The sequence below is a fragment of the Zalophus californianus genome, chromosome 9, assembly GCF_009762305.2.
Source record: "Zalophus californianus isolate mZalCal1 chromosome 9, mZalCal1.pri.v2, whole genome shotgun sequence".
NCBI lineage: Eukaryota > Metazoa > Chordata > Mammalia > Carnivora > Otariidae > Zalophus > Zalophus californianus.
The window spans coordinates 87125017-87152398 of record NC_045603.1 but is presented as its reverse complement, the minus strand read 5'-3'; the positions used below and the strand labels follow the sequence as shown (position 1 = coordinate 87152398).

The 27382-nt window shown below is 36.7% G+C and overlaps 1 protein-coding gene across 1 annotated transcript in view; it reads left to right on the top strand.

The window, feature by feature from the left end:
- Window positions 1–27382, top strand: part of AEBP2 (AE binding protein 2) — a 67727-nt gene that overhangs the window by 28605 nt on the left and 11740 nt on the right. The window contains exons 3-5 of the mRNA XM_027593266.2: window positions 2910–3017; window positions 21845–22031; window positions 25952–26076. Coding sequence (XP_027449067.1) covers window positions 2910–3017; window positions 21845–22031; window positions 25952–26076 — 420 coding nt within the window. The remainder of the gene's footprint in view (window positions 1–2909; window positions 3018–21844; window positions 22032–25951; window positions 26077–27382) is intronic.

Sequence of the window (27382 nt, the reverse complement as noted above, 5' to 3'; positions counted from 1 at the left end):
TCTCTCAAGCAGACTCCATGCTGAGCGCACCCTGAGATCATGACCTGCTCCAAAATCAAGAGTTGGACACTTAAATGAGCCACCCAGGCGCCCCTATTTATATTACATCTAATAATAAACCTTATATAAGTCTGCCTATCATGAGATACTACACTATGTACCTCTGTGCCTCAGCATTCTAATTAATACAGCTAGATCTTAATTTGTTTTAAGATGGTATAGAGGAAGCATGACAGATTTTATTCTTGAATAATTCCTTTCACATTTGGATTGGATTCCTATGGTGTTTGGTTGGTTTTCAGGGTTAATTTTTACAATGAGAAAGTTTCTAAAAATTGGGTATGAAAACATTTTTCAGATACTGTGTATCTAAAAACTCACGTTAGAAGACCCTTTTGTCAGATTTTGAACTTTTTTTATTGAAGTGTCTTCCTAACATAGATTAGGAAAAAAATTCAGCTTTTAAAGAGTTTTGTGGTTTTTTTTTTTTAAGATTTTATTTATTTATTTGACAGAGAGAGACAGCGAGAGAGGGAACACAAGCAGGGGGAGTGGGAGAGGGAGAAGCAGGTTTCCCACGGAGCAGGGAGCCTGATGTGGGGCTCGATCCCAGGACCCTGAGATCATGACCTGAGCCGAAGGCAGTCGCTCAACCAACTGAGCCACCCAGGCGCCTCAACAGTTTTGTGGTTTTTATGGATCCTTGGTGTGGTGTTGTGGTGCCTCTTTTGTCTTTGTGCAACTTTAGTGCTTCCTCTTCCCCTACCTCCCACGCCCAGGAATTATTTTCCGAATATTTCACCCCGTTATAGCTAAACATAGTTAACTTTGGTCTCTTTACACTTCATTTCCTATAAAATTCGTTAGGTTGAAGGTTATGGTTTTTCTTTGAACCTGAAGGTGTTTCTCTAATAATGTTACTAGACAATATTCCATGTAGAGTCTAGCCCATACCTACTCAGAGTGAAGGCTATTATCGAGTGGAATTACAGTCTGCTGTTGTCTCCATATTCATGTTTATTAGAAGTCAGAGATTGTTGTTGCTCTCAAATGTAGTGGTTGGCTAATGTTAGATAGGGGCAGTGTTTGAGTATTTACCTTAATTGTTTGAAAGTAACTCAGCACAGAGCTTGCTTAAGAGTTAAGACAGCAGTCTTCACTGTTAAAAAAATCATTGCATAAATGACGTTAATTTTTTTTTCCAATTACTTGCTTTGAGGCATTTTTCTTTATGTGGTATGACTTGTGAGAGAATTGTAAACCAACCTCTGAGTCCTGTTTATTACTTGAATTGAATATTCAAGACTTAGAATGTAGTAGTCTTGAGTGAGGAAATTGATAGATAGCACTGATCATCTGCATGTGATTATTTTTTTTTTTTAAAGATTTTTTATTTATTTATTTGAGAGAGAGAGAATGAGAGATAGCACGAGAGGGAAGAGGGTCAGAGGGAGAAGCAGACTCCCCGCCGAGCGGGGAGCCCGATGCGGGACTCGATCCCGGGACTCCAGGATCATGACCTGAGCCGAAGGCAGTCGCTTAACCAACTGAGCCACCCAGGCGCCCCACATCTGCATGTGATTATTAAACATTATTGAATTAATTTCCACAAGATAATACGTATAGTTTTAAGAACTTCTTTCTTTTTTACACATTTATTTAAAAAGTAGCTTTTAATTCTGGGAACTTCAGGAATCATTTTATAAACCTACACTAGGGTCGGGGATTTTAGGTATGAAGGAGGAAATGTTAGGATTTCTATATCTGTTTAACTAAAAGTAACTAAAAGAAATTAGCCAATCTGTACAGGAGTCAGGATATGTATCCAAACAGTGTCAAACAGCAAAAGCAGTATTGCCTTGTTAGACCTATCTGATATAAAATGGTTTTGGTTTTCAGTAAAAAAGTTATTTTAGGCTGTTGATTTTTCTAGGCTTTAAAAAAAGTTTATTTTAAACTGTTTAATGATTGCTTCTTCAGTTCTGTAAGTTTATTCTTTTCTACATAAAGTCTTCAAAATGTTCTTTTTATAATTGCTCTTAGAAAAGAGCAGAGCCTATAAATGATTCTTTGAAGGTTATGATTACAGTGGATTCGTACTTTTACTGATGTTGGGGGACAGTTTTCAGTGTTCAGTTTGATGGAAATATAATGTTAGAAAACTGATCTCTCATTAGTGGGAAGATGATAAAGATTAGATTGTTAGTTGTTAGATTAATACTTTCCAAGCCCAGTTATACTCAATTACGTGAATCCAGGAATGTGGATCTATCATGGATGATAGGACAGTTTATGCCCATTGCTTTTGCAATTGTATTAATTTAATATTTTGTATTAGATTTTGCTTCATAATCAAGATAATTAGAAATAATTTTTAATGAATAGAACATTGTAAAATTGAGTATTAGTATGTATGTGAGAATAAGGAATCAAGAGCAGAAAAATTTAATTTGGTAATTTAATTGCTTTACTAATTTTTTAAGTTCATCTTTAAAAATTAATATTTGATTATTTTGATTTATTTTTATTGTTTCTTTATACCCTTGTATTTTCCTGATATTTATGATTAATACATGCTTGTTCCCTCATGTAGTAAATATAAAAATAATGGTGTATAGTCCTGGTTCCTTAGGGATATATTGTTAATATTTTGTATATTTCCTTCTCAGTGACACTTTGGGATTGGTTTGTCAGTCCCCATTTAAGGAATTGGACAGCAGCCTTAAGGGGAAAAGGTTAAAACCATGCCTCTCATACTGGAAGTTCAAAACTTTAAGCATTTTGACTGACTCATACATTAATGGCTCTATTTGTCAATTAAAGACTTGCAACGTGTTCATTTGAATTTACAAGGAATAAAACTCTGTTGAAATGAGTGATGAAAATTATTATGGCTCTTCTTTTAACAGGTATTTGTTTGCTTATGGAAAGGTTGCAAAGTGTATAACACTCCGTCAACCAGTCAGAGTTGGTTACAGAGGCATATGCTGACACACAGTGGAGACAAACCTTTCAAGGTAAGTAAGCATATGTGAGTTGTTTTAACTTTTAGTTGATGTATTTCTTAATGGGCATACTTTTGCCCTTCTTAAAATTAAAAATAAGTTCTTGTTTAGACATTCCTGTGGATACATGGAATTTAAAAAATAGGTGGAGATAAAGATAAATTAATCCAATTCTTAAAATTTGGAGAACAGAAAAAAAGTGAGTTTAGGGTCTTCAAAATAGCTAATGAGCAGACCAATGTGAATACATGTCTTTAAAATTGGTGGCATTTAATACTTTGTGCTCTTTGTTTTTTCACTGCCATAGGTTTCAGTCTTTTTATTAGCAAACAACACTGATTATTATACAAAAAAGTGAACTTGTACAACATTAAGGGGTTTGTTTTCACTAGTTTTGAGATCATATTACTGAGCTTTGTTGTAAATTACTGTGTCAAATAGGTGTATTCTGAGAAATTGTATGAAGAGCAAGTGTCTATAAAAACCATTTTTCTATTTATCTTCATTCAAAATTGAACAAAATATTTTGGTTTTTAATTATGGAAAGCATATACCATAGAGGTTAAAAGTTTATGTTTAGAGAAGTTTAATAGTTGTTAAACTCATAATCTACTGGTATGTAAATACTGTGCCAGAAACTTTCCTTGGGTTTCATTATAGAAGGAGATAATTCTTGTGGAGCTGCTTTTTAAAAATTACTCCGTTTTCTTTTGGGAAAGACAATCTTTAACAAGTTAAAAAAAAATAATAGCTTATATTGAGAAATATTGCCCCATTTTCTTGTTCCTTCTTCGCCAAATATGTATCACTGTTAGTAGTTTCTAGCGAATTCTTCTAGTATTTCTTTATGAAAGTATAAGCAGGTAAATATGTAGTTTCATTCTCCTTTCTTACACGTAATCTAGTGAACTGTGTACACTGTCTATACCTTATTTTTGTAAATTTCTCATTTTGTTTTATTTTAAAGATTTTATTTATTTGAGAGAGAGTGCATGATTGGCAAGGAGGGGTAGAGGGAGAGGGAGAAGCAGATTCCCCATTGAGCAGGGAGCCGGACGCAGGGCTCAATCCCAGGACCCCAGGATCATGACCTGAGCCAAAGGCAGATGCTTATCTGACTGAGCCACCCAGGTGCCCCTGAGCTTTTTATTTTAAAGCAGTTTTAGGTTTACAGTAATATTATAAAGATTACAGAGCTCCCTTATACCCTATACCAAGTTTCCCCCACTGTTAATATCTTTGTTGCACGTATGTGTACCTTGTTCTTTTACTTTATGCTAGAGATCTTTCTATATTTGTTCATAGAGAATGTTCTTTCAGTTTATTTAACCAAACTTGTATAAACACTTGGGTTATTTCTAGTCTTTGGCTATTTTAAATAGTGCTGCAGTGATAGATTTTTGACCATATGTCATTTTGTACATGTATAATTATATATGTAGGAAAAATTCCTAAAAATGATAAGAGAGGGTGGACCAAAGGTTATGTAAGTATTGGTGATTTTGATAAATATTGCCAAATTGACCACCCTAGGGGTTGTGTCCTCATCATCATTATTAGAGCATCTGCCTTCTCAATAGCACTACTAAGAAGGTGGTGTCAAATTTTTGGATTTTTGCCAGTCTAATAGATGAGAAATTGCATCCTAATGTAGTTTGAGTTTACTTTTCTTTCATTATGAGGGAATTTGGGCATCTTTTCATATGTTTAACTATTTGGGTTTCTTTTTCTTTTCTTTTTTTTTTTTTAATAAGGTGATTTGTTAGGTTTTTTTTTTTAAAGATTTTATTTATTTATTTGAGAGAGAGAGAATGAGAGATAGAGAGCACGAGAGGGAAGAGGGTCAGAGGGAGGAGCAGACTCCCTGCCGAGCAGGGAGCCCGATGTGGAACTCGATCCTGGGACTCCGGGATCATGACCTGAGCCGAAGGCAGTCGCTTAACCAACTGAGCCACCCAGGCGCCTGATCTGGGACAGTTTTTAAACTTCCCATCTAAGGTGTAGCTGGTAAGAATAGTTACCTCATAGAGCTGTACAATATGTATCCAATAAATGTAGGAGCTTTTTGTTTTTAAAGTAGAAGAATCATTTACTTTCTCATTGTGTGTATTTCCATACATTTTTATTTAGAGAAGCAATCCTGCTGGGGTTGATTATGATGTGCAGATTCATTTCAGATGCATTTTTTTCTCCCAAATCCTCTTTTTAGAAATGGTAGAAGATTGCCATTGGAGAGGGGGAAACAAATTGTCTTTAAAAGACAGAAGTTAAGGGGAATGATTTAGTGAGGGATTGTTCTATAAGTCATAGGCATCGTTTAATTAATTTATTTATTGATTTTTTTTTTTTAAAGATTGTATTTATTTGTCAGAGAGAGAGTGAGCACAAGCAGGGGGAGCGGCAGGCAGAGGAAGAGGGAGAAGCAGGCTTCCTGCTCAGCAGGAAGCACAATGTGGGACTCCATCCCAGGACTCTGGGATCATGACCTGAGCTGAAGGCTGACGCTTAACCAACTGAGCCACCCAGGCATCCCCATAGGAGTTATTTAAATCCAGAAAACATTTATTGATATCTCCAGTACATGGCGGTGTGCTAGGCACCTTGGAAGCAAGGTGAATAAGAAAGCCAGGACTCAGCTCTTCAGGGAACTTAACATTTCTTCAGATGTATACAGATCTAAATAGATTTAAGTAATGAAATTTTTTTTTTAAAGATTTTATTTATTTATTTGACACAGAGAGAGAGGGAGGGAGAGAGCACAAGCAGGGGGAGCGGCAGGCAGAGGGAGAAGCAGGCTTCCTGCATGAGCAGGGAGCCCGATGTGGGGCTCGATCCCAGGACCCTGGGATCATGGCCTGAGCTGAAGGCAGCGGTTTAACCAACTGAGCCACCCAGGCGCCCCTAAGTAATGAAATGTTTTAAATGCTTTAATAGTGACCTTTGAAAGGTTCTCTGGAAACAGGGATTAGGGATCAATTAAAAATACTATAAGGACTGGGAAGAGTAGTAGAAAGTAAGTGGGAGTCAACTATAGAGAGAGGGTCATGAGGTGATGATGTTTGAGGGATTCTCTTGTTTTGAAAAAATATTTTAGTTATAATGTACAATGAAGTGTCTAAAGTATCCTTAAGTGTTCGTTTGTTTCATATGTGTGTATGCACCCGTGCCACCACCACCCTGATGAAAAATACTTTCAGTAAAATGGAATTTCTTAATTCCCTTTCCAGTCTGTTCTTCTGTCCTCTCATCTCCCCTGGCTCTATTATGATTTCAGTCATCCTGGCTTAGTTCTGGTTGTAGCATTTTATTTAACCTAATTTCTCTTGGCTGTTTACCTTATAAGTGGAATTACCAAGTCATAGAATAGGGCATTTTTAGCTTTGGAAACTACAACTCTTACCCAAATTGCTTGTATCATTTTACATTCACACCGGCAGTGAATTAGAGTTTTAGTTGCTCTATATCTTGGTATTATCAGTCTTTTAATTTTAGCCATTCTGGTAGATTTGTAGTGGTATCTCATTTTGGCTTTAATTGTACTTCCCTGATGAGAAATGAGGTGTTGAGCACATTTTCATGTGTTTATGGCTATTTGAATTTCCTGTTTTGGGGAAGTGCCTTTTTAAGCCTTTTCCTCTTATTTTATTGAATGGCTTGTCTCTCTCTCCTTTTTTTTTTTTAAATAACATGAGCATTTATTTTAATTTAATTTTTTTTTAAGATTTTATTTATTCATTTGACAGAGATAACAGTGAGGGAACACAAGCAGGGGGAGTGGGAGAGGGAGAAGCAGGCTTCCCGCTGAGCGGGGAGCCCAGTGTGGGGCTCAGTCCCAGGACCGTTGGGATCATGACCTGAGCTGAAGGCAGACACTTAACGACTGAGCCACCCAGGTGTCCCTGGCTTGTCTTTTATTATATATATTTTTAATATATTTTGGATATAATTTCTTTGTCATCTATATGTATTGCAAATATCTTCTCCCAATCTGTCTTTGGTTTCCTATTTTGTTTATTTATTTATTTATTTATTTTAAAGATTTTATTTATTTCTTTGACAGAGAGACAGTGAGAGAGGGAACACAAGCAGGGGGAGTGGGAGAGGGAGAAGCAGGCTCCCCACTGAGCAGGGAGCCCGATGCGGGACTCGATCCCAGGACCCTGGGATCATGACCCGAGCCGAAGGCAGACGCTTAACGACTGAGCCACCCAGGTGCCCCTTGTTTATTTTTTTTTTAAGTAATCTCTACACCCAGTGTGGGGCTCAAACTCACAACCCGGAGATCAAGAGTCACGTGCTCCACCAACTGAGCCAGCCAGGCACTCCTGTCTTTGGTTTTCTAATGGGATCTTTTGAAGAATAGTTTCTAATTTCAGTGAAACCTAATTTACCAACTTTTTTTTTTTTAAATAATGCTTTCTGTATTCTGTTTTAAGAAATTTTTGCCTACCCTTAGTATATGAAGATGAGGGTTGGGGCGCCTGGATGGCCCAGTTGGTTAAGTGTCTGCCTTCGGCGCAGGTCATGATTTCAGGGTCCTGGGATTGAGTCCCGCATTGGGCTCCCTGCTCAGCCGGGAGCCTGCTTCTCCCTCTCCCTCTGCCCCTCCCCCTGCTTGTACTTTCTCTCTCTCTCTCTTTCTCTCTTTCAAATAAAATCCTAAAAAAAAAAAGATGAGGTTATTATAGAAAATCTAAGAGTTTTGTGTTAATGGTTGTAGGGAAATCATTTGAGGCTAATATTTAAATATAATTTGCATACTATAAGGTTTACCAAGTGTACGGTTCAGCAGTTTTTTAGTGTATTCATAGTGTTCTGCAACCATCACCACTATTTACTTACAGAATTAAGAGCTTTTGAGAGAAAGAAAAGGAAGCGTAAAAGAATGAGTGGACTATTTAGGGAGTAGCATTTCTTTCTTCTTATTTTTTTAAGATTTACTTATTAGAGAGCAAGAGCGTGTAGGGGGGAGGGGCAGAGGAGAAGGGAGAGAGAGAATCTCAAGCATCTCTCCCCACTGAGTGTGGAGCACTCTGCAGGGCTCCATCCCATAATCCTGAGATGGGACCGGAGTCGAAATCAATTGTCGGACACCTAACCGACTGAGCTACTCAGGTGTCCCGTGAGTAGCATGTTTCGTGTATGTATGTGATGTTTTATTGTGACAGTTTGAAATATTTTTAGAACTATTTCTGTAGCTTGGTGAGCTTGGACTATCTAGAAATTAAATGTATAAGCAGTTGACTTCAAAAAGTTTTTCATATTGACTGTTACAGTATTGTGTAATGGATAAGGGGAGCGTAGGGGTCAGAAATAATCATGATTAGCAAAGGCTTTAATACTGCTATTTTGTGCCTTGCACATTACCCATATATTTTATTGCATTACCTATTTTAACTAATTTAATTCTTAAAATATTCTTTGAAGTAATTACTTTTGCTCTCATTTTAGATATGAGGAGACTGAGGTAAGAAGAGATTAAATATTTTTTCTTTTCTTTTCCTTTTTTTTTTTTTTTAAAGATTTTATTTATTTGACGGGGGGAGAGAGAGCACTTGTAGTTAGAGCTGGAGGCAGAGGCAGAGGGAGAGGGAGAAGCAGGCTCCCTGCTGAACAGAGAGGCTGACTGCAGGGCTCAATATCATGACCTGAGCTGAAGGCAGTGGCTTAACCAACTGAGCCACCCAGGCGCCCCGAGATTAAATATTTTATACGGTCATGGCTAGTTGGTGGTAGATTGAGTACTTCGGAGGCAGTATAAATTCAGGGTCTTAGTCCTTAACCACTCATGCTCTGGTGCCTCTCAATAATTTATAATGCAGAATAGCCCCTGTGCAATATATGTATTGTGTACTGTGTTTCGATTACTGTTACTATCTTTTACTATATCTTACCCTGGAATTTGATTATCCTACGGAGTTTGCATTGTATTTTGGGGCCTTTCTCATTATATTTACAATATGCTTCAAGCATTCACCTAAGAGTTCAGTTTTATTCATACCTTAAAAAAATAATGTGGCTGCTTTATAGTGGTGCTTTGGTGTGGATAATTGATAAAATCATCTTGATGATGAATTTTTAAAAATGTGCACTGTCTTTACTGAAAATATTTAAAGTTGTTAATTCTTCAGGATGAAGTCTGAATAAAGAAAAGGGATGGAGAATAGGGAAAGGAAGGGCTTAGTACAGCACCTAATGTTGCCTGATTATGACAGACTTTGAAATTTCACAGCCAACAAAGTTTTTTCTTAATTCCTAGTAGAGTCTAGCTCTTCCACTTTGTCACATGGAAATAAATGTTATAAATGTAATACCAGCTACTATTTTAAAGATTTGATACTAAAAACCTTCAGGAAGATAGTGGTACTATAACATCTATAGAAAACCATTGTTTATTCTGTAGTACATACTGGATTTCTTAAGATATGTATGAAATAAATAAATTGAATCATTTTGCACCTACATGTAGCTTACGTCTTCAGTTCTATATTGGGCATTGTTTCACATCAATGAATATTACTTTTTAATGGTTGTATACTGTTTTTTTTTTTAAGATTTTATTTATTTGAGAGAGAGCATGAGTGGTGGGGAGGGGCAGGTGGAGAGGGAGAAGCAGCCCCCCCCACACTGAGCAGGGATCCCAATGCGGGGCTCAGTCCCAGGACCCTGGGATCATGATCTGAGCCGAAGTCAGACGCTTAACCAACTGAGCCACCCAGGCACCCCTGGTTGTATGCTATTCCTATGTGATAGTTTATTATATTTAAATCAGTCCTTTTTTTATTTTTAAAGATTTATTTATTTGAAAGAGAGTGGGGGGAGAGGGAGAGAGAGAATTTCAAGCAGATTCCCCACTGACCATGGTGCCCAACACGGGACTTGATCTCATGACCCTGAGCAGAAATTAAGAGTAGGAGGCTTAACCAACAGCCACCCAGGTGCTCTTAATTAGTCCTTTCTTTTTTCTGTCTTTGTTTCTTTTTTTTTTTAAGATTTATTTATTTGTCAGAGAGAGAGAGAGAGAGTGCACATGAGCAAGGGCAGTGGCAGGCAGAGTGGGAGGGAAAAGCCGGCTCCCTGCTGCAGGGAACCTGATGCAGGACTCGATCCCAGGACCCTGGGATTATGACCCGAGATGAAGGCAGATGCTTAACCGACTGAGCCACCTAGGCATCCCTAATTAGTCCTTTCTTGATGGATCTTTTTTGGTCCAGTTATCCCCAATATAAAGAACAATGTAATCAATGAACATATTTTTATAAACTCCTTTTGGGAGCTAATATAAATTCCTAGAAGCTATTTCACTAGTTCGAAGAGTACATATATAGACTTGCTTTTGATAGGTATTATTAAATTCCCCCTCCAGAAAACCATACCAATTTATAGTCCACCTAGCAGTGTATATAATATAGTGCTGTTTCTCTAGTCTTCCTGAAGCTTGGCAATAATTATTGACAATAATTGGCATTATTTTATCTTTGCCAATTTACCAAACACATTTTTTTGATTACTAGCAAGATTTGAGTATCTTTACATGTTCTGGCTATTGGTATTTTTTCCTCTAAATTGATTATTTGGTTGCTTTGCCCTTCTATTGGGAGTTTTTCTTCCTGATTTATATAAACCTTAATATTAAATGTACATATTTCCTGCATGTAATAGATACTTGGTCTAACTTGTCATTTCTCATAAGCTTTTGTTTATTCTGCCATCAAGAAGTTTCTGTGTAGTGATACTACCATATATTTCTACATATATATGTAGATATATGCAGTGTAAAAACAATGTAAATATATTTTTATATATTTGCATTACTCTTTTTCCTGTATTGTTTTTGTATTTTTATTTTTAAAAGATTTTATTTATTTATTTATTTAGTATGAGCAGAGGGAGAGAGAGAGAATCCCCAGCAGACCCCATACTGAGCATGGAGTTTGATGCGGGGCTCGATCTCATGACCCTGGGATCATGACGTGAGCCAAAATCAAGTCAGATGCTAACCGACTGAGCCACTCAGGCGCCCCGATTTTGTTATTTTTAGAATGGAAATCTTGTTAACCTATTCATCTTTATTAAGTAGGAAAAACATCATTTCCCTGCTGTGATAGGAGTTAATTTCCCCCATTTTGACATTGTTTTTCTTGACTTTTTTTTATGGTGTTTTTTTTTTTTGAAAGGCAGAATTTTTAAACTGAATTTTGAAATAATTTCAGCTTCCAGAGAAGATGGAAAACTCTCATACATTTTCTTTGTCATACATTAATGTATAAAATGCCATATACCGTAACCCCGATTTACCAGTTGTCATTTTGCTACATTTGCTCATATCTATCCATCATTTGTCTCTCCATCTGTCTACCTTCCTAGGGAGAGACCCCAATCTCTCCCTCTTTCTCCTTCCTTCCCTGCCTGCCTACTCCCCCGCCCCCACTTTTTGGAGAACAGTTGAGAGGAACAGAATCCCTAAATACTTCAGTGTGTGCATTTCCTAAGAACAAGGATATTAATTTACATAACCTTAGCATAATTATCAAGACCCAGAAATTTAACATTGATGCTATTAGTATTGAAGTTGCACTAAGTCCCAATAATATCCTTTGTAGTAGTTTTTTTTCCTCTGCTTAGAATCCAATTGGGGATCATGCATTGCATTTAGTTTTCATGACTCCTTTAATCTTAAAGTTTCCTCAACCTTTTTTTTTTTTTATCTTTTATGTCACTGATAGTTTTGAAGAGTAGAAACCTTTTATTTTGTATACTCCCATTTTGGGCTTGTTTGGTTTTTTGTAATGATGAGATTTGGTTAATGCAGTTTTGGAGAAAATAGAACAAAATTCTCACTGTATCACTTTAAGGGGTACCTGATGACAATTTGTTCCATTATAGATGATGTTACCTAGATCACTTGATGGAATTGGCTTTTATATGTATCCTATGAAAATAATTGATCATGTTAACTCATTATGAATTTTAGTTTTGTAAAATCAACTACTAAATGTAAATAATAGCTTTTTTGCCAAGGGTTTTTGTAATATTTATCTTTGATAATTAAAGTGCAAAGATTATTCCTGGGTAAGATTGCCCCACCCTTATGTTCACTTTATCATATATATATATACATCTGCATAATATATACATTTAGGGTTTGTGGGAAGGGGAGTTGCTGCTTCCATTTTGTTAAATTAGTGAAACATTTTCATAATTAAGGGTTTGGAAAACATTACATGTTTTGGGATGCCCGGCTGGCTCAGTCGGTAGAGGGGGTAGGACTCTTGATCTTTTGGGGTTTTAAGTTGGAGCTCCACATTGGGTGTGGAGATTACTTAAAATCTTTAAGAGAAAATAATTACATGTGTTTACAGTAGTAGGGTATGGGAATATTTTAAACTATTCTTGGCCTTTTTTTTCCCTTCTCAATTTTAATTTTGATTCTTGTTAGTTATCTGGTGTTAAGCTTTATGATAGCTAAGTGACTTTAACCCTACCATGCTTAGAAATATGTATATTACTTAACTGAGGAAAAGAAAAAGTAGTTATATACAATATGTTTAGTGATTGTTTTGATTTCCTTTATTGCTAATGAGGCATTGGTTTGTCTTGGTAAATTTGTATATGTTAGAAATTACATAGTTGTACTTTTTATTAGATAAGCTTATTAATATGTACTTTTACTTTGCACACACATTTCTCCCCTCCTCCAGTATTTGTTTACTTTGAACATAGTACAGTTATTTACTTGTCTTGGGTTAATTTATTTATTGTAACTTTTCCTCAGCAACTAGTCTACTATAGCTCAGCATGATTGATTATGTTCATAATATCGACATATTTGAATGACTTCTTGTTGTGTTGGAGTAGTGCTTGAAAAACTCAAACTTACTTTCAAGGTTGGTACATTAAATAGCCTATCTTTTTAGGTGTTTTGGAATCAAGATCCTAGCCTAAATTGTTGATAAAGAGAAAAGAAATTTTATCAAATCGGACTTAAACTATGATATCCTTATAGTTGTGCATACAGGTTAATTCTGGTAATTTGTTGTGTAGTGAAAGATACTGTTATTGCACCATCACTGTGATGGATGATGAAATAATTTCCTTCTCTTATTCCTTTATGATAGTAGTAGTTGATGCCGATAATTTTATGTATGTATGTATGTATTTATTTATTATACTGCCTGAGGGGGCCCCCCAGCTTTTTGAGGTATAATTGATAAATGAAATTGTAAGATATTTAAATTATACATCATGATGATTTGATATGTATATACAGTTGTGATGAAAGGATTTTCTCCATCTGATTAATTAACACATCCATCACCTCATATATATAGCTTTTTTTTGGTAAGAATCTTTTGATTTTTTTTTTTTAAGATTTTATTGTCAGAGAGAGAGCTTGCTAGTGCACAAGCAGGGGGAGCGGCAGGCAGAGGGAGAAGCAGGCTTCCCGTTGAGCAAGGAGCCTGATGTGGGACTTGATCCCAGGACCCTGGGATCATGACTGAGCTGAAGGCAGACGCTTAACCAATTGAGCCACCCAGCATCCCGAATCTTTTGATTTTCAACAGACATTCTCTGTAGTAACACGAAGCTTTAAATACCCTGTGCTGTCTTTCTTTAATTTGTCTTTGACATTTTGTATGTTTGTATTTGAAGCTCTCGTGTTCCCTAGCCTTGGCAGCCAGTGTTTAGGATGCTCCCGCTGACCAAACATGGTAATATTTGACTATAAATAAGAATAATAACTGCAGTGATCACCATGATTCTAAAAGACAAAAAATGATTCCCTTTCTTCCTCCAAAAGAAAAACTTAATTGGTCACCATTGGAGGATGATCGTGATCTCATTATTTAGAAAGGTGGTAAGAATCAAGTAGTTTTTCCTTTACTGTGTGAACTGTGCTGCCACTGGATGTCCAAATCCTGTGCTTGAGTTGCATCTGTGACCAATTAAATTAGAATCTGGAGCATGCAGCCAGGCATTTTGCTATAATGAAAAAAATTGGGCGACTTGGATGTGCACCTAGGCTTAAGAACCACTGTTCTACAAGGTATTTCTCTTATGGGGTACCTTGTACTAATAGCATTGCTATGGTAAATGCAGCTACCAGTTCAGTGGTCCTTGAAAAGGGAGAAAAAAATAGAAGGACAAAGAGTTATGCTGTGTATACTGTGTGCATGTTGCATTTGGGATCTTGTTTTTATTGATGTAAACTTTCTTTTCCAGGCCTCCTTGATGCTACACTTGCCTGTTCTTCATCCTTCCCACCCCTATTTCCAAACTCACTGGCTGCTCTGTCTAGTCACCTTTGCTGGCTTCTGCTCTACCTGACTTCTAAATGTTGGAGAGTGCTCTCTTTTCTTAAAGTTCTTACCCTAGGTGTCCTTTGGTTTTAAATACTATTAAATATTATTTATATTCTGATTACTCTCAGATGTTTATCTCTAGCCCTAACAATATTCCCTCTTGGATTCCAGAATGGAATATTTGGCTTGGATGTATAATAGAGTATTTTGAAATTTACATGTAGAAAATCATGAGGTTTTTCATTGCAGACATGATTCTACTCTAGACTCAGTAAATAGTAAGATCATCAAGGGCTCTGGCTTTAAGAGCCCTGTGTCATTCTTGATTCCTCTCTTAAAGAACTTCTCCTGTACTCCCATAAATGCATTAGCAAATCCTGTCAATTTGACCCTCAGTGTATTTTGAATATGACTGCTACTTCTCTCCCTACTCTTTTTTTTTTTTTAAAGATTTTATTTATTTATTTGACAGCGAGAAAGGGAACACAAGCAGGGGGAGTGGGAGAGGGGAGAAGCAGGCTTCCCACGGAGCAGGAAGCCTGATGTGGGGCTCTAACCCAGGACTCTGGGATCATGACCCAAGCTGAAGGCAGATGCTTAATGACTGAGCCACCCAGGCGCCCCTCTCCCTACTTTTTTACCCCCAGTTTATCTTTTGTGATTCTATTAGTCACCCAGGTTTTTTTTCCTTTTTTAAGATTTTATTTATTTATTAGAGAGAGAGAGCCCAGTGCACAAGAGTGGGGAAAGCGGCAGAGGGAGAGGGAGAAGCAGAGAGTCTGCTGTGGGGCTCAATCCCAGGACCTTGAGATCATGACTTGAGCCAAAGGCAGAAGCTTAACTGAGCCACCCAGGCACCCCTAGTCACTCAGTTTTAAATAGATGGTAACTTCTCACTCTCTCCAAATTAAAATCCCTATTTCCTAGCATGATGCATAATGGGGTCTTCATATCTGTTATTTACCTCCTTAACTCTATTCATTCCCTTACTATAATGATGTAGCTATACTATATACTACTTGTAGGTCTCAAGTGGATCACGCTCATTGTGTTTTTTTTTTTTAAGAATTTTTAAAGATTTTATTTATTTATTTGACAGAAAGAGACACAGCGAGAGAGGGAACACAAGCAGGGGGAATGGGAGAGGGAGAAGCAGGTTTCCCGTGGAGCAGGGAGCCGGATGCAGGGCTTGATCCCAGGGGCCTGGGATCATGACCTGAGCCAAAGGCAGATGCTTAACGACTGAGCCACCCAGGCACCCCATCATTGTGGCTTTGTATAGGCTGTGCTTTCTGCCTGGAATTTTTTTTTTTTTTTTAAGATTTTATTTATTTAAGAGAGCGTGAGCACGAGTGGGGGCGTGCAGAGGGACAAACAGTCTCCTTGCTGAGCAGGGAGCCCAATGCAGGGCTCCATTCCAAGACCCTGAGATCATGACCGGAGCCGAAGTCAGATGCTTAACCTACTGAGCCACCCAAGCGCCCCGGCTTGGAATTTTTAAAAGCTTTCTATTTTGGAAAAATTTTAGATTTACAGGAAAGTAAGTTGCAAAGAAAAGATAGTACAGAGAGTTTCCATATACCTTCACCTACTTTGTTTCCCTGGGTGTTACCTCAGAGTACTGTGGTACATTTGTCACAACTAAGAAACCAACATTTCTATCAGGAATTTTTATTTTTCTTTAGATCACCTGCTAATAAATACTAATCTATCTTCTGTGAAACTGATGTTTTCTGCTCTGTGTTTCAGTAGCCCCTCCTAGATTTTCATAGCACTTCTCGGAATGTATGAATAAGACAGTACTAGCAAAGATAGTCTCATTATTACTACATTCAAACACATTTGGAAAAAAAACAAAACCAGCGATTCCATGTTTCACATTTTAGAACAGCTACTTGACCACAACAGTAGCCAACATGAGTATTTCATGGATTTGGGAAGATAGGTCATTTAAAACATTGGGTGTCCAACAACCAGATTTTTCCCTGATTGTTGAAATCAGAACATCAGAGTGGTGGCTTGAATTAAGGGGTCATTTTATGTGTTGGTTAAAACATGACTTATTTGAACATTAAAATCATACTCAGCACCGTGAGATGCTCATGTTGAGAGGAATGAAAGGCCATTTGAGGCAATAGCTCAAATGTCTCTCCCCTTGTTCTCTGTGATACATACCTAATGAATGGAATATTCATTAGATGATGCTTAAAATTATTTTCTCTTCTCGGGTAAAAGAATTTGTATTTAAGTGAAATGTGTGTAATTCTGTTATTTCTTTTTTAAAGTACTTATTCTGAATTCTCGTACTTTTGTGTTTTCTTGTTTAGATTTATTTATGATTCTTGATGGATGAATGGTTAAAATCAAAACTGTTTTCTTTTAGAATTCTCATTATTAATTTCCAGAACATTGAAGCATTGCTGATTAAAATACACTTGTAATATTTATTCAGTTCTAGATGCTATGAGGGCCTGTTCGTTGAAGTATTGAAGGATTCTGGGACAAAATGAATTGGCTACCCTACTGGGACTCTTATATTTAAGGATATTCCTGGGTGGAGTTATATCACAAAGTCCTGAATTTAAACCTGAGGGCTTGGATGTGAACTGTCATGTCTGCCTTAATTGTAGTAGAGTTTTTCAACAAATTTGTATTCCTTAAATCACATGACACAGCGGCCACAGAGGACAATGTATGTTTTTAACTAGGTGTTAGGAAATACAGGGATGATATTTTCTAAAATTGAAAAGTAAGAGAAATAAATACTGTATGGCTTTATTCTGTGGCAGTACTGTATAATAGAAATATGTGTGAACCAAGTATATCGTTTTAGATTTTCCAGTGCTTCATTAAAATAATTGAAATAGATGAAAATAATTTAAGCAGTATTTTTGACTTAACTCATTTTATTATTATTTCAACATCTTAGCAGTATACAAAGTTAGTGAAATTTTTTGCTTTTTTGGGTACTAAATCTTCAAAATTCAGTGTGTGTTTTATTTTTTTAAGATTTTATTTATTTATTTTGAAAGAGAGCGAGCGGGCATAAGCGAGGGGGAGGGGCAGAGGGAGAAGGAGAAGCAGACTCCCCGCAGAGCAGGGAGTTGATCCCAGGACCCAGGGATCATGACCTGAGCCCAAGGCAGACGCTTAACCTACAAGCCACCCAGGTACCCTCAGTGTGTATTTTATACTTAAAATTCTTTACAATTTGGAATAGCCACATTTCAAGTGCTCACTAACTATATGTGTCCAATGCCTAAAATGTATTGGACAGTGTAAAACTAACCCATTAGGGTAATTCTACTTAAGCATTCTCAGTTCAGATGCTAAACATTTCATCTTTATTTAAATTTCACAGAATTTGCAATTGGAGAGGTAGATTCACATACCAGGCTGTTCAGATATACTTAAGAGTTTTTCAGTAGTGAAATTGAGTATCAGGTATTAAATTGAAAGTTAAAGTGGAAGGGCTGGTCTTAACTGTTACAGTAAAAAGACATTATTTTTTTTTTTAATTAAATGGTTATTAAGGAAATACAAATAAAAACCACAGTGAGTTACTACTTCATACTAGGATGATTTTAATAAAATAAACTGAAAATAACAAGTGTTGGCAAGGATGTGGAGCTAGCTCGTGGTTATACAACATTGTGAATGCACTAAAGACCACTGAATTGTACACTTTAAAATGGTATGTTTGGGCACCTGAGTGGCTCAGTTGGTTAGGGAGAGGCGGACCCTCCCCCCTCTCATGCTCCCTCTCTATCTCATTCTCTCTCTCAAATAAATAAATAAAATCTTAAAAAAAAAATGGTATGTTCTGTGAATTTCACCTCAATTAATAAAAATTAAATAAAATTAAAGTTTTGTTTCTTGGTTAGAGTATTCTTAAAGTGTTTAGCAACATTTGCCTAGTGGATTTTGTAGTAGACAGTGTTCTATTGGTAATCTATAGGAGATGGAAGTTTTTTTTTTTTATTTATTTTTTTTATTTTTTTATTTTTTATTATTTTTTTTTAAGATTTTATTTATTTATTTGAGAGAGCGAGAATGAGAGATAGAGAGCACAAGAGGGAAGAGGGTCAGAGGGAGAAGCAGACTCCCTGCAAGCAGGGAGCCTGATGCGGGACTCGATCCCGTGACTCCAGGATCATGACCTGAGCCGAAAGCAGTTGCTTAACCAACTGAGCCACCCAGGTGCCCGGAAGTTTTTTTTTTTTAAATATTTTATTTATTTATTTGACAGAGACATAGCGAGAGCAGGAACACAGCAGGGGGAGTGGGAGAGGGAGAAGCAGGCTTCCTGCGGAGCAGGGAGCCTGATGTGGGACTCGATCCCAGAACCCTGGGATCATGACCTGAGCCGAAGGTAGACGCTTAACGACTGAGCCACCCAGGTGCCCCATAGGAGATGGAAATTTTTAAAGCAATTATTTCTTGGCACTCAACATATACATAGTAAATTTTTAAATTCTGAGAATTCAGTAACCATTAGTTGCTAAACTTTTCATTGTCAATCTGTGGCTGAACATTCTTGATGCAGGCTCTCTGAGGACACTATTGATAGGGTCATTGTAAGAATTAAATGGAATACTAATTTTAAAACACTGGATAGGGGGCGCCTGGGTGGCTCAGTTGGTTGAGCGACTGCCTTCGGCTCAGGTCATGATCCTGGAGTCCTGGGATCGAGTACCGCCTTGGACTCCCTGCTCGGTGGGGAGTCTGCTTCTCCCTCTGACCCTACCCCCTCTCGTGCACTCTCTCTTTCTCTTTCTCTCTCAAATAAACAAAAAATAAAACACTGGATAGGGGTGATTGCTCCTTTCTGTCCTTTACCCCTGAATGTAGTTGAAGTTGTCATTACATATGTTTACTGACCACATGTAAGCACTTTAAGGGTGGGAACTTAAGTATTCATTCTTATACTTGTAGAATTTTTTTTTAAAAGACTTTATTCATTTGAGATAGCATGAGCAGGGGCAGAGGCAGAAGCAGCCTCCCCGCTGAGCCAAGAGCCTGATGTGGGGCTCCATCCCAGGACCCTGGGATCACGACCCCAGCCGAAAGCAGATGCTTAACCATTTGAGCCACCCAGGCGTCCCTACTTTTAGCATCTTACATAGTACATAGAATAGATAAATATTTGAACTAAAACGTTGACTCATTCCTCTGCCTCTTAGTGTGCACCTTAGAATGGGCAAAGATTTTTATTAGTAATGCTGAGTACCATTAGAGCCCATAAAATGTCTCTTGTCTATCAAAATAAATAGAATAATTATGAATGGCACTGTATAAGGAGCTTGCTGTGAAATATTTCAGCCAGCATCAGTTTTATCAGAATCTCTAAGTAGTTTAGTTCTTCAGATATATTTAGAAATAGCTATGATTTGTAAGGTGCTTCTGGATATATATATATATATATATATATATATATATATATATATATATATATATATATTCGTAAAAGTATATTGTTGCCTTCAGAATGCTTGGAGAAAGGATGAGTTGGGATAAGTATCTAGGTAAGCAGTAAAGTGTCAGGATATCCTCACAGGAAGATGAGCTTTTTTAAAGTTGGGTAGATTTAGAGGGACTTTGTGAATAAAGGTACGATCTCTACCAACAGAGTTCTACCAACAGAGTTGTACTGTGTTTTTTTTTAAAAGTTTAAAATGGTAAAGGTGCCTGGATTGAAAGAAAGAGCCTGGAAACGTAGATTTTTTGTGGTATTATCTAGATAAATTCTAATATAAGTTGAACCACTTAGGACTAATGTGATGGACTTATTTGGTATTCAGCAGGACCGATGTGCATGCTTGGAGTTTGGTTGTTAAGTCAGAAGCTAAGTAAATTGGATGAGTTATTACTAGAAAAGCCACCAGAAATCCAGCTGTGGATTTTGCTGTTTGGGGATCATTTTGAAAATGGTGTTTGTTTTAATTAGTAACATTTATTTGTTAGAAGTCACACACTTGTACTATAGCTAATTTGTGTACTATGTTTTTAGTGATATTCAAACATTCTGCATTCATTGTGGGATAGTGCTCTGCCAGGGGACTTGGAGAGTTAACCTTTTGTTTTCTCAATTTGGCAAGTGCAGAAGGCTAAAGAGCATTATTTAATGGAACTTATAGAGAGTTGCATAAGACCAACCCTGGGCATAAGTCTTCTCTGAGCAATTGGATCTAGTAGTTTAAAAGTCAGTATCGGGCGCCTGGGTGGCTCAGTCGTTAAGCGTCTGCCTTCCGCTCAGGTCATGATCTCAGGGTCCTGGGATCGAGTCCCACATCGTGCTCCCTGCTCGGCGGAGAGTCTGCTTCTCCCTCCCCCACTCCCCCTGCTTGTGTTCCCTCTCTCACTGTGTCTCTCTCTGTCAAATAAATAAATAAAAATCTTTTTTTAAATAAATTAATAAAATCTTAAAAAAAAATCAGTTATTACTGTCTATCTTCCCTGTTAAAACAGTGTAGAACAGTAGGGAGGCTGCCGAAGGTCTTGAAGTAGTATATATCATTAAGATAAAAAAATAATTTTAAAAATCTAAGAGTCCTAAGTAGTTGTTAGGATATCTAATTCTTTTTTTTTTCCTAAGCTTTATTTATTTTAGAGAAAGCATGTGTTTGGCCGGAGGGGCAGAGAGAGAGGGAGAGAGAGAATCCCAAGCTGAGCGCGGAGCTGATGTGGAGCTTGATCCCACTACCCATGAGGTCATGAGCCATTACCAGCTGAGCCACCCAGGCACCCCAGGATATCTAATTCTTTGATTTAAAAACAACTTTGGGGTGCCTGGGTGGCTCAGATGGTTAAGCGTCTGCCTTTGGCTCATGTTATGATCCCACGGTCCTGGGATCAAGCCCCACATCGGGCTCCTGCCTCAGCGGGGAGCCTGCTTCTCCCTCTCCCTCTCCCCCTGCTCATGCTCTCTCTCTCTATCTCTGTCTCAAATGAATAAATAAAATCTTAAAAAAAAAAACAAACCAAAAACAACTTACTAGGACACCTGGGTTGCTCAGTTGGCTGAGCTTCTGCCTTTGGCTCAGGTCATGATCCCAGGGTTCCAGGATCGAGTCCCGCATCAGGGTCCTTGCTTGGCAGGGAGGCTGTTTCTCCCCCCCACCCCGTCCCCCCACCCCGACAAATAAACAAATGAAATCTTAAAAAAAAATAAATAAAAACAACTTACTGTTTCTCTTAGGAGAGTGATTGATTGATATGTTAAAGAGTGATTAATTGAAAACCCATATTTTTTCTGGGAAGAACATCTCACTATTTTTGTCTTGTGGATTGTGGGAAGCACAGTAAACTGGAGAGTTGTGAAACTATAGAGTTTTCTTTTCCAGCTCTGCCACTGCCTAGTGTGTATTATTTTGGGCAACTTACAAAAAGAAAGGATGTAGTAGTCTCTCATAATTCCTATCTGGAATAGTTCTGTAGTGTTACCGATTTACTTCTGAAATGACAAAATATTCCCTCATTCCTACTATACTTGTGCCCTACATGGCATCCCTGACAGCCTTTTTTATTTTTATTTAGTGTGTTGTTGGTGGCTGCAACGCCAGCTTTGCTTCTCAGGGAGGGCTAGCTCGCCATGTGCCCACACACTTCAGTCAGCAGAACTCCTCAAAGGTTTCTAGCCAGCCAAAGGCCAAAGAAGAATCTCCTTCTAAAGCTGGGATGAACAAAAGGAGAAAATTAAAGAACAAAAGACGACGCTCATTACGTAAGTGTTTCACTGAAAATCTGTATGTGTATTAGATAGCTTTTGTTTATATCTTGGGCATTTATGGAATTCAGGTTTTACTGTTCTTTAACTCTGCTTGTATGTTTTTGTCAATAATAATAAACAGATAGGATCCCTTGGGTGTCAGTGTGAGAGTTCAGTGTGATGTATGTTTTATCTTAGTTAAGGGAGGGTAAGTATATGTGCCCTTAGAATATACAATCTGTATAGAATTACATTTTGACGGCTCCTTTGATTCTGTTCTAAAATAAGAAAATTTAAAATATGGCAGTGTTGGTATTTTAGAAAATTTGGACATGTTAAAGGTAATAATGAAATAAAAGTAACTAGTCTGCTCCAAAGTGGTATGTGTGAATAGCAAAAACCATTTGTAGTATGTGTCTCAGTGCTTAAGTCTATTGTAACACGTCTTATGTGCTCAATTACCAGATTATGAAATGTACCCTCAATATTTAGGATAGAACACGAGATGGTAAGGCTTACAAATGCAGGGAGCAGGAATTGACTTAGAACCTCCAGAGCCTAGCAGTGGCCCTGGTTCTTAGTGTCAACCGGCAAATAAATATGTCCTAAATGAAGAAATAGGATTGACTGCAGCTGTCATTGAAAGGGAGTCCACTGCAAGGGTGAACTAGAAAGAAAAAAATAGATTGCGCTGTACCCTCCTTTCTCTTGGGATTTGATTAGGGTATAGAAGACACTCCAGACACTAAACCAGACTAGAAGGTTTGTCTCTAGAACGTTAACATTTTTTTGTTACTACAAAGCTACAGTGGACAAATGAACAAATCATAGGTGACAAACTTTTCTAAACTCTTAAGTTTCTTGTTGAAATAAACAAGTGTATTTTTCAAAGTTGGCTATTGCATTTAGGTTATGGATCCATTTTCCTTTTGCCTTCCATTTTATAAAAACAGAAATGACATCTGTTTATTTTATTTGACTATTGATTTGGGTAGCTTGCAATCACAGAAAATTGCTAAATATATATTATGGTATTCAAAACTGAGAATAACTTTCCCACCTATTCCACTTAATAACCTCATTCTTTTCTTCTGAGTGTATACATAGTAATCATCTAAACTTACTGACTTTTTCACATTATTTGCTTGGTAATGCCTGTACAGTGTGCTAGTTCTCCTAAAGAGAACGGTTCAGTTAAGTATCCAGTCCTCACTAGAAATGGAGGGACCCGTGGCTGCTTAAGTCTATGGCCTCTTTTGAGAATGTTTTTTCCAATATTAACTAATAAAACGGGCTACGTAGGGAGAGTGGTGGGGAGGGAGGTCTTGTAGTGGGTAAAAAAAAAATCTTGTTTCCTGTTTAATGGGGTAGAATGAGGATAATCCTGAATATATGAACTTCAAAAGATCCAAGACCTTTCACTGTGATTAGCCACTATTAAGTGCTGTGATTTGAATGGCAGAGCTGCTGCCATTGCAGTCCATTCCTTCCTTAAAAATATACAAGTCTATAGTAGAGTACTAAAATCACTTTGATAGTACCTTTTTCACGTAATTCAGAGAGGTCATTTTCACTTAACTGGGTGAGGAGTACATTAACAAATAGAACTGTAGCTGTTACTGTTTGCTACAATTTCTAAAATTTATCTTAAAGTTTTTCTATTTTGACGTACTTTAAAGTGGAAAGAATAGTACAATAAATAATTGTATATCTTTCATTTCGAGAATATGCCATATTTGCTTTATCTCCCTACATACATACTTTTTTGTCCTGATTCCGACATACAAGAATGCATCTCCTAAGAATAAAGATACTCTTTTACATGGCCATAATACCATTCTTGCTGAGATACCCATAATACCATACCAAAAAGGCAAAAAGAAATCAGGTAACATATATAGTTTTGAGCCACAGTCTTTATTTTTGTGGTCTCCAAAGGTTTTTTGATTGTATAGCTCATCAGTTAAAAAAAATGCTTGAGCACCCACTCTCAACATCTGTGCTTATATAGTGCACACAGATAATGCTACTGATACACATTATAAAGCAGTTACCAAGAAGGGTATATTGAAAAACATCAAGATGCAAAACAAAAGTAGTGATAGTATTTTCTTCCCTTACCCTAATGGGTCATGACACAGACCTGCTTTTAGTTTCTCTATTTCCACTTAAGTGCTTATCCTGCTCAGGAAAAAGTGTATTTGGAGAGCATGGACAGAGTAGAGTACACTTTTTTTTCCTCCCAGTAGGCACAAATCTGATAGGAAGGGGATTTGTTTTTCCTTTTGATTTTTTTTTTTGGGGGGGGGTCCCATAAACATCAAATATTTTTTTCTGATTTACTGTTGCATTCCTAGTCTTGTCGGTTCTGCTAGTTTATTACTTGATGTTTTGCTTATTTCCTTTTGAAGAAAAGTCCAGTGAAAAAATAGCTATTCATTATTGAGTATGCCAACTGGTGAAAACATTTCCCACAAAAGCTCTGGTGGATTTGTGTAGATGTTCTGAGAACTCCATGATTAGTAGAGGCAAATCCACCTCACGTAGTAAATCAGAATAGTGTGGTAAATCAGCATACATGTAATTCAGAATATACTGTACCAGGAAATCAGGCCATTTCATTTATTCTCAATAAAATTTAATTCTTAATTACAGATGATCTTGAAAATTTTCATGTATTAGTAAGCTCCACAATTGTAAAATATGAAATTCACTTTCCTTATTTTGAGCAACATTCTTATTAGGAATAAAAAGAGCATAATTTATAATAATACTAGTGGGATGAAAATAGAAATTTAAAAAATGTTCTTACCAAATTAAATCTTCAGTGTATAGTTTTGTTGTGATTACACTAAGAGATTGCTTACTCCAGGTTTGTGAACTTATTTTAAAAATTAGTATAAGCTTATTAATATAAACTGCTTTGTGATTTAAGACATTTTTCATATGCATTTGTTTTACTTAATCATAGTCTATAGCTGTTGTATCTCCATTTCACAAATAAGGAAACAGGTTAAGTAGATTAAGCAGTTGCCGAAAGTCACACAGCTAATAATTGGTGGAGTTGGGAGTTAGAATTTTGGCAGACTCATTGGCACTGAAAACTGTATTTATAATTTTCTTAGATTGTTGTTAGAGTTATTTTTTTTCTTTGAATATTTATTTATTTGAGAGAGGGAGAGCAAATCCCAAGCAGACTGCCCACTAAAGCGTGGAGCTGATACAGGGCTCGATCTCAGGACACTGATCAGGACCTGAGCCAAAAACTGAGTCAGATGCTCAACCATCTCTACCACTCAGGAGCCCCAGAAGAGTTATTTATATTCAAGAAAATATGTGCCAAAAACTCCAGAATAATATTACAGGTTTTTCAGATTTGGAAAAAAAAGATTTTTTAAAATTTATTTAAGTAATCTCTACACCCAGCGTGGGGCTCAAACTCACAGTCCTGAAATCAAGAGTCCTATGCTCCTCCAGCTGAGCCAGCCAGGTGCCCCAAATTTGGAAAATTTTTGATCACATGTTAATATAGACTATTCATAACATGTATTTTATATATTTGGCTGTGGTGAATTATATCTCAGCATACTGATAGATTGTTGAAAATACAGGACTGGTGCTCAGGGGAGGTACTGAAATAAAATATGAAATTATATGGAAAAGATAGTAGCTGCAGTGAGGAATCATGAGACTTAAGGTTAGAACCTCACACACCAGTGGGCATAGTTAAACCCACATTCACTCATTAGTTGGAAGTCTACTTTTGTGTATCCTTCTTGTCAGCTAGACCGCATGTTCTGAAAGCAAAATAAAATTTTTTAAATACCAGATACATATGTTAATTGTTTCAATCCTTATTACATATTTTTGTGGAAAATCTTGGCAGATTGTTACATTTTTCTAAATATTCTTTACCTTTTTGTATTGACTTTTAGCACGACCACATGATTTCTTCGATGCACAAACACTGGATGCGATAAGACATCGAGCCATATGCTTTAACCTCTCAGCTCATATAGAAAGTTTAGGGAAGGGACACAGTGTTGTTTTTCATAGTACTGTAAGTATTTGTTATTGTTTTTTTTTAATTATCAATGTAGGTTTGCAAGAACATGTATTTTGATTTTCACAATCATATTTCTAAACTCAAAATCTAAGAAAATATAATTTAACAAAATCACAAAAAGTTCTGCTTTATCAGTATCTTAAAAATTACATGTATTGTTGGTTAGAAAGCAAATACAGTTAACTCTTAACATGGGTTTCAACTGCACAGGTCCACTTAATACAGATTTTTTTCAATAAATATAGTAAAGTACTGTAAATGTATTTTTCTTCATGATTTTCTTAATATTTTCTTCTAGTTTATTGTAAGATATGGTATATAATACATATAATGTGTAAAATATATTAATCGACTGTTTATGAGTAAGGCTTCTGATCAATAGACTGTTGTAAAGTTTTGGGGGAGTCAAAAGTGAAATGTGGATTTTTGATAGTATGGGTGGTTGGCAGTCCTAACCTCTGCATTGTTCAAGAGTCAACTGTATTTTCCACAATTCAACATTTTGTTGATTAAATTGAATATTTTAGCCTTTAATTTGAGCTATTTAGGAATATTGGGGTGACATTTGGGCTTGTGGGCATTTGAAGATCAGGCTCTAACCATAACTAGGTGTCTTTTCTGGTTTCCTCATTTGTAAAATTAGAATATTAGACTCTTTTTAACTCATAGCCATAAGTGCTTACATGCTCCCCCCTCGCCCCCCAGAATACATCTAAAGTTGGAATTAAATAAGATAACGGCCATCAGATTAAAGATTTGTGAAGGAGGGAGTTATTTGTTTATTCTACTGATGTATCCCAAATTTCTGTAATTGTGCCTTGACACATAGTAGGCAGTCTGTATATTTGTTTGAAAGACTATGTTCAGTATCAAATTCAAATTTCAAGTGTCAATTTTGAAAAAGCAATAAATACTTTTATTTTTGGTTAGCTAGGAGATAACAGAGAGTTGTTCTTTATTCCCATGCCCCTTGCCATTTTATTATCCAGTCATCCTTAAATTGGTGTATTTTGGTGTAGGTAAGTTATTAGAGATAAATTTTAGACCAGACCTTGGTGATTTGAATCCCTGGAGAAAGAGATTGTTTAATTTTGACTGTTGAAATATAAAATATACTAAATTTAGGTTTTATTTTTTTATATTAGAATGCACAAGAATTAAATACAAAAGATCTCTTATTACTATTATTGGTGCAAAAATGTGGTTTTAGTATAGCACGGAGACAGGACCCGTGGGCAGAAAGAGCTGCCTAAAAAAATCAGTATTGATACCAGTTTCTCTACTGGTTTGAATATTTTTT